At 34.5% G+C, this 14302-nt stretch overlaps 1 protein-coding gene across 3 annotated transcripts in view; it reads right to left on the bottom strand.

The window, feature by feature from the left end:
• USP24 (ubiquitin specific peptidase 24) overlaps nt 1–14302 on the bottom strand; it is a 128408-nt gene that overhangs the window by 94559 nt on the left and 19547 nt on the right. For 2 of the 3 annotated variants that reach the window (XM_081055781.1, XM_081055780.1), the window contains exons 2-3: nt 3239–3404; nt 1828–1895 (exon numbers count right to left, since the gene is read on the bottom strand). In XM_081055781.1, coding sequence (XP_080911907.1) covers nt 1828–1860 — 33 coding nt within the window. In that variant the 5' untranslated portion in view covers nt 1861–1895; nt 3239–3404. The remainder of the gene's footprint in view (nt 1–1827; nt 1896–3238; nt 3405–14302) is intronic. The other variant, XM_081055779.1, reaches the window with a different exon arrangement.

Below are 14302 nucleotides of genomic sequence, written 5' to 3'. Positions count from 1 at the left end.
ATAGCCAGACCTAGTTTTTTTTCCTGCCTAAATGTACTAGTAAAGAATCCAGGCTGGCCTGAAGGTGAGAGGTGAAGAAAGTAGAAATGACAACAAAGTCATACATACAAGTGCTTATTATTTATACCCTTATAGAAAAATTTGAGGAAGGTTGTAAGAAAAGCCTATGGAAGGGGGCGGAAGGAAAGTCATCATATCAGAAAACAAAGCTAAAGAAATCAAGGCCAATTATATTAATATAAAGTACTACTGAGTTTTCTGGCAGCCAAGTCTAAAGGCACAGAGAATTCTGTTGCTCTTCTGATTTAATAAAAGAAAGTAGGCCTTACTGATGGGGAGGAGAACTTCTTTAATAGCTCTAAACGCTAAGGAAATTTAACATGGATGTTTTTACATACACAACACTGAACAACATAATGCAGTGTAACTTTTTGTTTGTAGTTTTACAGAAAAAACCCAAACAACCCCTGGATCACTTATTCCACTATTACCAACAGCTGAGGGCATAATATAAAACAGTTCTCTGAAGCATCTCTGTATAGAGTTAGAGTATTATATTCCCAATATGCAACCTGACTGGACACAGGGCTCTCTGGATCTGGAGATCATCAAACTAAAGTTCCTTTCCTTACTCTAACACATTGGTTTCCATGACGCGAAAATTATATTCATGTATTTTCTTTCTCTGTACATTTTCTCTGTATGCACGCATGTTAAATTATAAAAACTCTGCTATTTAAAATGCTACTGTAAAATTATAAAGACTCTATTTAAAATGGTACTGTTAATTCTTAACAGAATTCTTAAAAGTTTAAAATAATTTTAAACTACAAATTGGTCGATGAATTAATCCAAATGAAGATAAATCTCAATTCCAAATAATCCCTGCCCAAATGACAATTTAAAAATTTTCTCCTTTTTTTCAAGATGAAGCTACTTTTGTTCCTATGATTAATTTTGTTATTTTTTTAAACCTTGACTCAGAGTAGATTCTATTAAGGTGGAACGACAGTTTGCAAATGAAGTTTATTTTACTGGATTTTAAGATAAAGACAAACTTAACCCATCTGTAGTTCTAGTGACTTTCTTGAATGTGAGACAAAAACGGAAGTCAAGACTGAGAAGTATAAACAGCAGGAGACTCATTTATTCATTCAACAAAGATTTACTGAGCTCTTCCTCTGAGCTAGGCTCCCTGGCTACACGCTGGGGAAACAACAGTGTCTAAGACATTGTCCCTGCTCTTGGGGAATTCAGGACTCATGTCCTGAAAAGAGAATCTTGCTTGAGTTAGAAAGACAAGTCCTGTGATCTCCTATTCTCATTCTTAAGAAAAATTGATTTACAAGAAATGTGACCAGAATGGGAGCAGTGTATCAATTTGGTTCTGATAGAGATGCCATCCACATGCCAATTTGCCAATAGGAATACTCAATCGAGTCAAACTTTCTGTAGTTTAAAATGTCTGCTTCTATCTTGGTACAGTAACAAGTATAAAATGGCTTACATTTTGATAAGTAAATATTATCTATGTAAATGCCACAGTCCTTACTTCAGTAAGATGTATAATTTCCCCATATAAAGTCTTAATAGTAACAATTAAATAGAAGGAAGTAAAAGTGATAGTCAACCAAAGACATTTTCAAATTAAATACAAAAGAAGTAAATTATTTATAAGCCCCAAATTTAGAGCTATTTTTTCCATTAGATGATTCCTCAGTTGAACAAGATTCATAAACTGGTCTCACACATAAACTAAAACAAAAAACCTGTTCACCTTCTCCCCCACCAAAAAAAAAAAAAATAAGACGAGCACATTTTTCTTACCTTTTTAAATGCTTCAGGCATACACCTATCCATAAATCTTTTACAATTCTCATCAGACTCGGAAAGACCTTAGTGAAATAAATGAAAGGATATGCCTTATTTAGATTTTAGGTAGTATGTACAGACCATATGTAGCATTCCAAATTCATACACCTGGAACTATTTATTATAGAAACTTTGATTTTTAAGGGATATTCATTCTGATGAAGGAATCGGTTGAGAAACAATCACAGTATTAATTTACTTATTAATAGCACAATTTATTAATATTAATTATTAATATACATTTAATAGTATAATAAATACTAACTAGAACTGAAATGGTTAAACTTATGTTTCCATGTCAGAGTATCTTCAAATGATCTGATTAAATAGCTACTAAAACACCAATAGCAACTACTTACCGTTATTTTCCTAAATAATAAAAACAATCTAAATCTATAAAAACAGAAACATTTTCAGTAAATGCCCAAATCACTCTTCTTCTCTAAAATAAACTGATGAACTCTGTGTAATAAAATGCACAGAACTGTGCCTGGTACACAGAAAATGATAAAAATTTGCTAAGTGAACGAATGAATCCCCCATAAAACTATCCTTTGGAATATATTTTAAGAAACAACAATTCAATAACAGAGTTTTGCTTATCACTGGAACACTGCTGAATACCTTCTCTTTTTTTTGGACCCTCTGTCTAGCACAGTACCTATACCCTACCTAACAGGCACTCAATAAATGTTGTTGCTGAGAAGCCAGTAATAAACGTACCATAAAATTGCCTATTAGGATTAAATCTAATCCTAGTCAAAACACTTCCTACTGATGTGCCTCATACTGAATCAAGGTGGTAAACTATGAACACTTTTAAAGAAAAAAAAAAATCACAAAACAGTGGCCCAATTCTTCTTAAAATTGAACAATGTGAAAAATATTTTCTCTTTAATATATAGTATAGAAGCTTCCTTATATTTATATTGACACCTATTCTTACAAACTAGTGGTATTTTATTCCTCTCTTAGTTTGATATTTGTAAAGCACTTAAGACAGTGCCAAGCACATAATAATTACAGACTGTTTCTTAAATAAATATTAACTTATTCTCTTTAAAAAAGAAGTCACTGAATTGAGGCTTAATTTTAAATGCTCCAAGCTTCTGTGGAAAAAGTTAATTTCAATTTCTATAAAGCTTTTCAATTGTATTTTAAAGAATCTTGCACTCTATTGGAGATAGAGGAAAACAGGTGATTTAATTCAAAGCTTTTATTCCACATGGGATAAGCAAAGACTACGTAAGAGAGAGTAAATGATCTAAGATTATACAGATAGGCAACGACAAGAGCTAAGATTAAAGCCAGGCCTTGTATAAAAAAAAAATAAAAATCTCAGGTGTCCTGAAGTCTGAGAACTCACCAAGTCTTGCTAGGTATGTAGATGCCAACAGGCATTTGCCTAGTGATTCTTCTCGCTTGTACGGGATGGACCAATGATCAGTCAAAACACGGCTTTCCAGTTCATATAAGTTTGTTGTAGGGAATTCAATTCCTTCCCCTGAGCAGTTTCCATTTTCATCATTCTTCTGACAAAAGGGGATTATGGTTAAAAAAAAAAAAACCAAACAACAATTAGTGACTACTTCAAAAATTTTAAATTCAACACAGGGCAGATGCCTAATTGATGGTAGCTATTAGTACCAATAATATGGCTTCCACATTTCTTTCTCATAATCACATCTTTCACCAAGACTATGTCAAGTATGCTCAACTTTTACCATTGTGGCATCCTTACTCCCTCAGAAGTTGAGCTCCTCTCATTCTTTCTCTCAATATCAAACCTACCTTCATCTACAGCCATCCTATCCTCTTCCCTTTTTTCACTAAGGAGATAAATTTCTCCAAAGAGTTATCTGTATTTGTTGTCTCCATCTCCTCACCACTGACTCACTCCTGACACTACACCAACCAATACAGATCCCGGAGTCCCTACTCTCTCACAGCAGCTACTGTTAAGGTCACCATTGAATACTGTATCATTAAATCCAATGATCACGTTTCAGTCCTTATCTTACTTTTCCGGAATATATAATCTCCTGCACACTCCCTCATCTTGATATGTTAGATGTGCTTCCCTGGCATCCCAGGACAGGACACTTCCATGCTCTCCTTTTGTGGATCTGGCTGCCTCTATTCTCTCACCCTGTCTGGTACTGGTATATCCTCCTCTTCCTAGCCATCAAATTATTGGAGTTTCTCAAGCCTCAGTGCTACTCTCTCTACTCTTGACTGTTCTCCACCCTAGTCAATAGCACCACATTCACTTAACAGCACAGCCAGAAATCAGGGACTCATTCTTAGAACCCCGTTCTCACATCTCCACCCCTAAGACCAGGTGACTGGACCTCCTAAATTTTTCTCAGCTCCGTCATTTTATTACCATGTCCACAGAGATGCCATTATTGCTGAACTCACTTTTCATCCTTTGATCTACTTAACTCCTATGCAACCATAACTCTTTCAAGAGAAGCCTTTTTAGAACTTCTAAACTATGTAAAATTCCTGTTTTATACTCTTACCATCCTAAACTTCTCCTTCATAGCACTACAGATACAATTTCACATTTACTTGTGATTTAGTTTATGTTTGTCTCCACTAGACCAAGCTCCATGAGGACAAGGACCCAATCTGCCTTTGACTACTTCTGTATCTCCAGAACCTAGTGCCTAAAAACGAACAGGTATTTAATACACACTGCTAAATGGAAAAATAACTCACGTAAACAAGGTTTCAATTAATGGGGTAACTGCGAGAGTTTCCATCAGGTCTCACTATGCTAATTTGTAATGAAGCAAACTGAACCCCTCCTCCCAAAGTGTCTAATATCTACTCTACTTTTTTTAGAAACCTAAATATTTCTACAGTTCACTCTATAATTATTACAAAATAAAATCACTCCATTTAAAAAAAGTCACTTTTAGCCTCAATGAAGGAAAAGACCATAAATAAAAAGCAGAGATAATAAAAGCACACAGAAGACAATTCTCAGTCCCATGTGAATGATATACATAGGAATGCAACACGTTACTTTTTTGAGGTTCATGTCTAAACTGGGATGAGAATAAGACAAAAAAATAGGAAGGTGAAAAACTAAAAAATGGAATAGAAAACTGTAAATTGGGGGGAGGTGGATTAAGTAGATTTAGAATAATGTATGGGGAAAATTCACTTTTTAAAGGACAGCACTTTTCAGAAATGCTTTTAATTAATAAGTTCTGTAAATATATCAATTTTACTTAAAGGAACTGAGGTGATCTAAAGAGTAAACATTTACGAGTCTCAAAATTGTACACTTGTTAAATGCTTCGATTTACTAACCCAGGATCAAAATAGAATTAAGGCATATAAAAATAAAATACAACATAACTTATGAGTTGTAGTAATTAGAGGGAAATTTTTAAAAAAGAAAAAAGGTCTCAAACCAATAATCTAACCATGTACCTTTAATACTAGGAAAAGAAGATCAAACTAAATCCTAAGCAAGGAGAAGAAAGGAAATAAAGATTAGAGAGGAAATAAATGTAAGAGAAAACAGAAAAACAGTAGACAATAAACAAAACCAATGGTTGGTTCTTTGAACAAATCAACAAATGGACAAATCTTTAGCTAGACTGACCAAGGAAAAAAGAGAGAAGACTCAAATTACCTAAGTTAGGAATGAAAGAGGGGCTATCAGTACAGACCTTACAGAAATAAAGATGATTATACGGAATACTACTGACGGTTGTACGCTAACAAATTAGGGAATCTAGATGAAGTGTACAAATTTCTAGAAAGATATGAAACACCAAAACTGACTCAAGAAGAAACAGACCATCTGTATAGACCTACACGAAGTAAACAGAATGCTTTGTAAAAACTTCCCACAAAGAAAAGCCCATAAGTTGATGCCATGACTGGTGAAGTCTACCAAACATTTAAAGAAGAATTAAAAAGAAGATCTCAATCCCTCACACTTTCAAAAAAAAAAAAAAAAAAAAGAAAGAAAGAAAAAGAAAAGGAGGGAACACTTATTAACTTATTTTACAATGTCAGTATTACCCTTGTATTACAACCAAAGACACTTCACATACATTAGGATGGCTACTATCAAAAACACAGAAAATAAGTGTTCACAAGAGTGTAGAGAAATTGGAGCTTTGTGCACTGCTGGTGGGAATGTAAAATGATGCAGCCATAGTGAAAAACGGTATAGCAGTTCTTAAAAATTAAATATAGAATTACCACATGATCCAGCAGCTATACTTGTGGATATATATCCAAAAGAATTGAATGTAGGGATTTGAACAGATATACAAACACCCATGGTTACAGTAGCATTATTCATAATAGCCAAAAGGTGGAAGCAACTCAAGTGTCCATCAATGAATGAATGAATAAATAAAATGTGATGTACAAGAGAATATTATTCAGTCTTTAAAAGGAAATTCTGATACATGCTATAACATGCAGGAACCTTGAGTTATGCTAGTGAAATAAGCCATCACAAAAGGACAAATATTGTATGACTCCACTTATATGAGATACTTACAGCAGTCAGAGAGATAGAAAGTAGAATTGTGGTTGCCAAGGGCTGGGAGCCAGGGAGGATGAGGAGTTATTTTTTTAATGAGTGCATAGTTCCATTTTGGGAAGATGAAAAACTTCTGGAATGGATGGTGGTAATGGTTGTAGAACAATATGAATGTACTTAATGGCACAGAATTGTATACTTAAAAATGGTTAAAATGGTAAATTTTATGTTAAGAATATTTTGTCACAACTTAAAATAAATGGACAAAGATATCACAAAAAAAACACAACAGCTACAGATCAGTATCCCTATGAATATACACACAAAAATCTTTAACAATAAACTAGCAAACAGAATCCAACAAAAAAGTCACGTGCTACAAAATGACATTTCAGTCAATGGCAGACTGTATTTATGATAGTAGCATACCATGTAGGCTAGAGGTGTAGTAGGTGATACCATTTAGGTTTGTGTAAGTATACTCTATAATGTTTGCACAAAAATGATGAAATTGCCAATAACACATTTCTCAGAAGGTATTTTCGTCATTAAGCGGCACATATAAAAAAAGGATTACACACCATGAGCAAGTGTAATTTATACCAGGCATGAAAGGTTGGTTTACCATGCAAAAATCAATCAATATGCTACAATCATCTCAAAAGATGTAGAAAAAAATTCACAAAATCCAACACCTTTTCATGATTACAAAGAAATAAAATAAAATAAAAAATACCTCAACAAAGAAATAAAAGGGAATTTCCTCAATCTAATGAAAGGCATCTACAAAAGACCTACAATTAACATCATACTTAATTGTAAAAGACTGAATGCTTTCCTTTAAAATCAGGAACAAGTCATGGATGTCTGTTCTCATAGCTTCCATTCAACATTATATCGGAGTGGCTAGCCAGGGCAATTAGGCAAAATAAGAAATAAAAAGTATTCATTCAGATCAAAAAGGATGAAATAAATAGAAACAAATCTTTCTATTCACTGATGACATAATCTTGTATATAGAAAAACCTAAGGAATCCAGGAAAAGGAAGAAAACAAACCCGACTATAATAAATGAGTTCAGCAAGGTTGCAGAATACAATAATATGTAAAATTCAGTTGTATTTCTATACATTAACAATAAACAATCCTAAAATAAAATTAGGAAAATTCTATTTATAATAACATAAAAAAACCTCTCAGAAGTGTAAAACTTGTACATTGAAAACTGCAAAACATTATGGAAAGAAATTTAAAAAGACCTAAATAAATGGAAAGACATCTCATGTTCATGGAATGGAATTTAATATTGTTACGATGGCAATACTCCCCCAAATCGTCTATAGATTCAATGCAATCAGGGTCAAAATTCCCCCTGGCTTCTTTGCAAAAAATGACAAGCTGACTATAAAAAACTTACACAGAAATGCAAGGAATCCTGAATAGTCAAAATAATCTTGAAAAAGAAGAACAAAGCTTGAGGATTCACACTTCCCACTTTCAAAATTTACTAAAAAGCTATAATAATTAAGACAATGGCATAAAGATAAACATACAGAACAATGGAACTGAATTGCGATTTCATAAATAAAACCTCATATTTGTGATTTTTAAATAAGGATAACAAAACAATTTAGTTGATCTTTGACAAAGACATAAAAGCAATTCAATGGAGGAAGGTTAGCCTTTTCAACAAATGATGCTGAGACAACTGAATACATACAAGTGAAAGAATGAAACTGGACCTGTACCTCATACCATGTACAAAAATTAACTCAAAATGTAACACAGGAGTAAATCTACATGACCTTGGAATAGATAATTATTTCTTAGAAAACCAAAAACACAATAAAAAAATTTTGAACTTCATCAAAATGATAAACTTGTGTGCATCAAAGAACATCATTAAGAAAGTGAAAAGACAATCAGAGAATGGAGAAAATACTTGGAAATTTTATATCCGATAATGGACTTTTATCCAGAATATAAACGAACTCTTACAACTCAACAACAAAAAGGCAAATAACCTAGTAAAAATGGGCAAAGGATTTGAATGGACATTTCTCTAAAAACGATATAGAAGTGGCCAACAACTAACTAGCACAAGAAGGTTCTCAGCATCACTAGTCATCAGGGAAATGCAAATGAAAACCACTTCACACACACAAGAATGGCTAAAATAAAAGTCAGTAACAAATACTGGTGAGAATGTGGAGAAATTAGAACCTTCATACATTGCTGACTGCATTATAAAATGGTACAACCTCTATGCAAGACAGCTTGGCAGTTCCTTAAAAGTTAATCAGTTACCAACGGGACACAGCAATTCTATTCCTACTACGAGATACACCCAAGACAAATAAAACATATGTCCACACAAAAACTTGTACATGAGTGTTCACAGCAGCGTTGTTGATAATAAGTCAAAAAGTGGTAAAAACCCAAATGTCCCTCAAAGCTAATGAATGAATAAAATGTGGTATATATCCATACAATGGAATGCTTTTTAACCCCAAATGAACAAAGTACTGACATGCTATAATATGAATAAACTTCAAAAACATTATGCTAAGTAAAAGAAGCCAAACAAAAGGCCACAATCACGATTCCATTTATGAAATAGCTCGAATAGGTGAAATCCACCCACATAGTAGAAAGTAGATTAGTGGTTGCTAGAGAATGGGAAGAGGGAGAAAAGGAGAGTGACTGTTAATGAATGCAAGGTTTCTTTTGGGGTGATAAAAATATTCTAAAATTAAAGAGTGGTGATGGTTGCACAACTCTGTGAATGCACACTTTAAAAGGGTGAACTCTGTTATGTGACTTACAGCTCCATAAAGCTGCTATTTTAAAAAGTCGATGAACAAAAATGAGTTCATTGATTATAGTCACTAAACGTAACTGAGTATATAAACATCATATCTAAGAATTTTAAAACAGAGTTGTACGTAATTATGTATAATAAAAATGATACACATGCCCATTAGACAGTTTTAAAGCATCAATTTAAAAAGCAGTATGTTTAAGACCTATGGTGAAAACTCTCACGCTGCCTCCTTAAAAAGGTGAAATATCTCATTCTTGGTCTTGGAAAAGGAGGGAATGCACATAGTGTACACCAGGGTTAATGAATGATACAGAGCAGCAATACATTTTGAGGAGTGTGCTGCCAATACAACGAGATAGAGAATCACAGAGGAGAAAACAGTGACATGAACCCATATTTAGGTTGGATTAATATTCTGAGTCATCACTTTGAGTAGAGCCTGTCCTTGGCAAAAATTACATGTTGAGCAAGAGAATACACGCAAAGCAGTTCAGAATTGTTCTATTGCAAAATAGCTCTCAAAAGACTAAGGTATTGAGCTTTTAATATGAACTCTGGAATGTAATATTTTCTAATTAGATGCCAAATCCAAATGATACCCAAATAACTGTTAATGATCTCTGATTCTAAATTGATTAGAAATACATTTATCAAAAGCTCAGTATGTTCCAGACAAGGTGCTTAGCCTTGGGGACACCATTCTTGTCTTCAAAGAGCAGGACAATGTGAATATACCAAGCCAGCCTGCGACTGTTGTGTAAACATGCGCAGTGGGGAATGAGTGTGTGCATAATTGAAGAAGTTTCAGGGAAACAATAATCAAGGCAGAGGGTTACAGAGCATCGTGTTTCAAAACCAGTATTACTTTATTATTCAAGTACACTACCCTGTTTCCCTGAAAATAAAACCTAGTTGGACAATCAGCTCTAACGCGTCTTTTGGAGCAAAAATTAATATAAGACCTGGTTTATATTTATTACATTACATTACATTACATTACATTACATTACATTACATTACATTATACCCGGTCTTATATTATAGTAAAATAAGACTGGGTCTTATATTAATTTTTGCTCCAAAAGATGCATTAGAGTTGATGGTCTGGCTAGGTCTTATTTTCAGGGAAACGCAGTACGTAATAAAACCTCAAAGTTGTCAGCTTTTTTTGTACTACTTGAGGCAATATCTTTACTTTTTATTATGATATTCTGTCAATTTAATTTAAAGTTTTTAAATAATGAAAAAAATGTTTTACAATGTTAATATAAATTCAGTATTGGTTAGAGATGCACAATACTATCCCTAAGGCAGAAGAGAAATGATCTCACAAACAACTCTTGAACGCCACTTTTAACCGGAAAAATTTCTAATGATGCTGAATCCTGTATATTTGGTCATTCAAGAAAAATGATAAGCTGGGCCGGCCTGGAGGCTCAGACGGTTAGAGCTCCATGCTCCTAACTCCGAAGGCTGCCAGTTGGATTCCCACATTGGTCAGTGGGCTCTCAACCACAAGGTTGCCGGTTCGACTCCCCCAAGGGATGGTGGGCTGCGCCCCCTGCAACTAGCAATGGCAACTGGACCTGGAGCTGAGCTGCGCCCTCCACAACTAAGACTGAAAGGACAACTTGAAGCTGAACGGCACCCTCCACAACTAAGACTGAAAGGACAACAACTTGACTTGGAAAAAAGGCCTGGAAGTACACACTGTTCCCCAATAAAGTCCTGTTCCCCTTCCCGAATAAAATCTTAAAAAAAGAAAAATTAAAAAAAAAGAAGAAAAATGATAAGCTAATGTGTCAAATTATGATTTCTCAATTAGCCAGTTTAGGATTCAAATCAAAACAACATTGTTGGATATATAATTCAGGCTATTAGTATTTTTTAAATATGGCCATAGATAAAAAAGAAAATATAAACAAGACCTCTGTAACTCCCACAATACTTGATAGTGTCATAAACATGCTAGGAAATCACCTATTTGTGATTTTAACTTCACTTACTGGAAAACTATTCAGAGTAAGGCTTACTATTTACTTACTCAAAAGGTTAACTTAGTACTTTTAATTGTTGGAAACGAAGTTTTTCATGGAATTAATAAATGCTGTCACGGTAAAGTGTGAATCTACCCCCACAGAGTTTAGCACAGATCTTCAGATTTAACATGTAGTTTATTTTGGCAAAAATATTTTTCTGCATGGTATCTTTTGTATTTACAATTAGGCATGCTCATATATATCACTACCCATATCTGAAACTTGCCTGTGGGAAAAATGCAAATAAGCCAATGTAAATACAGGCAATATCTTAATTGTAAGCTGAATACACAAAACAATTTACTTAATTAACCCTTGCAAATGAGCTTTAAAATATCATCGCATAACCTTTTAAGTTAGTAATAAAGTTTAATATTTATTTAGAAAATTATCTTAACTGAGTTTTCAAAAAGAAAACAAACCCTTTGCTCTTGAACTCAACAAAAAATATTATTAAAATGTAAGCCTTCTTTGTTTAAAGAAGCAAAACCTACTCGAATGGGTACTGTCTGTTAGTTTAGATAAGCTCCAGTCTGCCCACTGACTCAACAAATACAGATAAAGAAAATTATTCAGCTTAATGGATGAGACTGCCAATGTTCCTTAAAGTTTATTTTAATTTAAATTCGATTATTGAACTATTTTATTAGCTAACAATGTATTCAAAAGAGCTTCTAAATTTCTGATTAATGTACAGAAAAATGAAGATGCCAAATTGATTTCTCCATGATTTTAAATGGATTTGTCTATTATCTAAAATAATTAGTACCATATATTTCAAGTGCTTAAGGAAAAACATGAACGTTTAATTCCAAGTCATTCATTTATAATATTGTTCATTAAATCTTGAAATTGTCTTATTTATGAAACATTTTTCAAAGCATTCAGAAACAGTTATATGCAGATCTGATTGATGTTCCTTCTGTTATTTCAGACTAGAGAAAATGATTCCTAAAATACTGCTTCCTTGAAAAAGAAGACATGATGGACAAGTGCAGGCAGTCCCAAGTTACTAATATACACTGTGTCTCAAGTCTGTTTGCAAATTGTTTTCTTGGAATTCATAACTTTTCTACGAAAGCTGTTATTTCTTCTGGTCCCCTTCTTTCATAATTCTTGGTGGTTATTCATGTATTTAAAATATACAGAATCAAGGTTTTCGTGAGAAGTTGTCTTATAATTCAAAGGTGATATCTTACGTATAGAATTTATCCTTTCATTTAGATTTAAGATTTGGGACTTACAGATCATGAATGCCAGGAACAAAAGGTAAGTAGCTGAAGTTGGACCTTCAGTTTCAACAGCAGGAAGGACAGATGGTAAAAGGTATTTAGATACATTCAGAGGAGAGAAACACCAGTGAGTGGCAAGAGAAGGAATATATTGAGTACTTAGCTACTATGTACCAGGAACTGTGCCAAACCCCATGAGGCAAGAAATATCATCATTTTTCAGATGGGCCAAGAAGGCTCAAACAAGACAAGTTACTGACTCAAAGTCATATTTCTCAGGGTCTTGCCTAAACCAACAGAAATTCACGTGTTCAGAATGGGATGAGAATTCAAGTCACGGTTTTGCCAAATCTTAGGTTCTAGATTAATACCTGAAGGTATTCCAATTCCTCCTAAAATTGGTAGAATGGCACAGTCCCAAAAGGAAAAACTCCAGAATGGAGGTAAAATGTTTTTATAAAAAACCAATCAAACAAAAAAACTTAAATAACGTACCCTAAACCAAGATTTGGGAAGGTAAGAAAGGACTGACTACCAATTAAAACTTCTTTTGCTTGCAAAGCACTGATATTTCTTAATCCACTGATACTCCTAAAATTCTAGATAGTTATCTAGCATATGCAATTACCTTTTATTCTTAAATTCTGTTGAAATTCCCTTTACCTTAATTCCTACATGACAGATCTAAATGTTGATTCTGTCACCACCACTTGCTAGCTGTGACCTTGAATAAGCTTCTGCCTTCATTTTCATAACAAAAAATAGAGAATAGTGTTCAGTTTGCAGGATTAATATGCAGATGAGAGATAATCCACATTGGGAGCCAACTACAGCAAACAGGCACATCATAAACAGCAGCCCAGACCTCTCTTCAAGCTTTAGATGAGTGTTTCTATCTCCCTGCCAGACTCTTCAACCTCTGTGCCCTAAAGGCACCTCAAATTCATCCCATCCACAAAGCACTCAGTGTTGTTCTGCTTCAAATTTGTTTCTTCTCTAACATTCCTAATCTCTGAGACTTTCTGAGTCATCTTCCCAACCAGTTGGTCGGCATACCACAATGATTCTACCTCAAAAATTTTTCCTGAAAAGTCTCTTCTAGCCAACCGCTGCCTTAGGTGAGGTCCTAGCTGTGTGTTGCTTAGACAAATGCTACACTCATAACTGCTGTCCCTGCCATCTTTCTATCCTCACTCCTGTGCCCCTTCCAAAATGCCACCAGAGTAATCGTCCTTTAAAACACAAAAACTAAACCAAACCAAAAATAGGAATATGATTCCATCAGTCACTGGCTCAGAAACCTTCATTAGCTCCCCGCTGCCTAACGGTGCCAGAAAAGAAAAGTATTCTGCACAGGCATGCATGGCTCTTCACCATCTGACCAGAACCTCCAAACAACTCACTGAACTGCTCAGGCCCCTAAGTGCACAGGGCCTTGTCATGAAACCTTGCATAGCTCTACGCTGTTTCCTCTGCCTCGAATGCTTAGAATGCCCTTACTCAATCTAATAAATTACTGCTTGTTCTTTGCTACAGACTGAATGTTTGCGTCCCCCCAAAGTTCTTATATTGAAACCTAATCCCCAATGTGATAATATTTGGAGATTGGGCCTTTGGGGAGTGATTACGTCCTAAGAACTCTGCTCTTGTAATAGAGATCACAGAGAGCTCCCTTGCCCCTACCACCATGTGAGACGGCCACTGTCTATGAACCAGGAAGTGAGTCCTCAAAGCCGAGGCTGAATCTGCCAGGGCTTTGACCTTGCATTTCCTGGCCTCCAGAACTGTCAGAAATAAATCTGCAGTATTTTGTTAT

Source organism: Rhinolophus hipposideros, assembly GCF_964194185.1.
Source record: "Rhinolophus hipposideros genome assembly, chromosome: 8".
NCBI classification, from domain to species: Eukaryota; Metazoa; Chordata; class Mammalia; order Chiroptera; family Rhinolophidae; genus Rhinolophus; species Rhinolophus hipposideros.
This window is presented reverse-complemented; position numbering and strand designations above follow the sequence as displayed.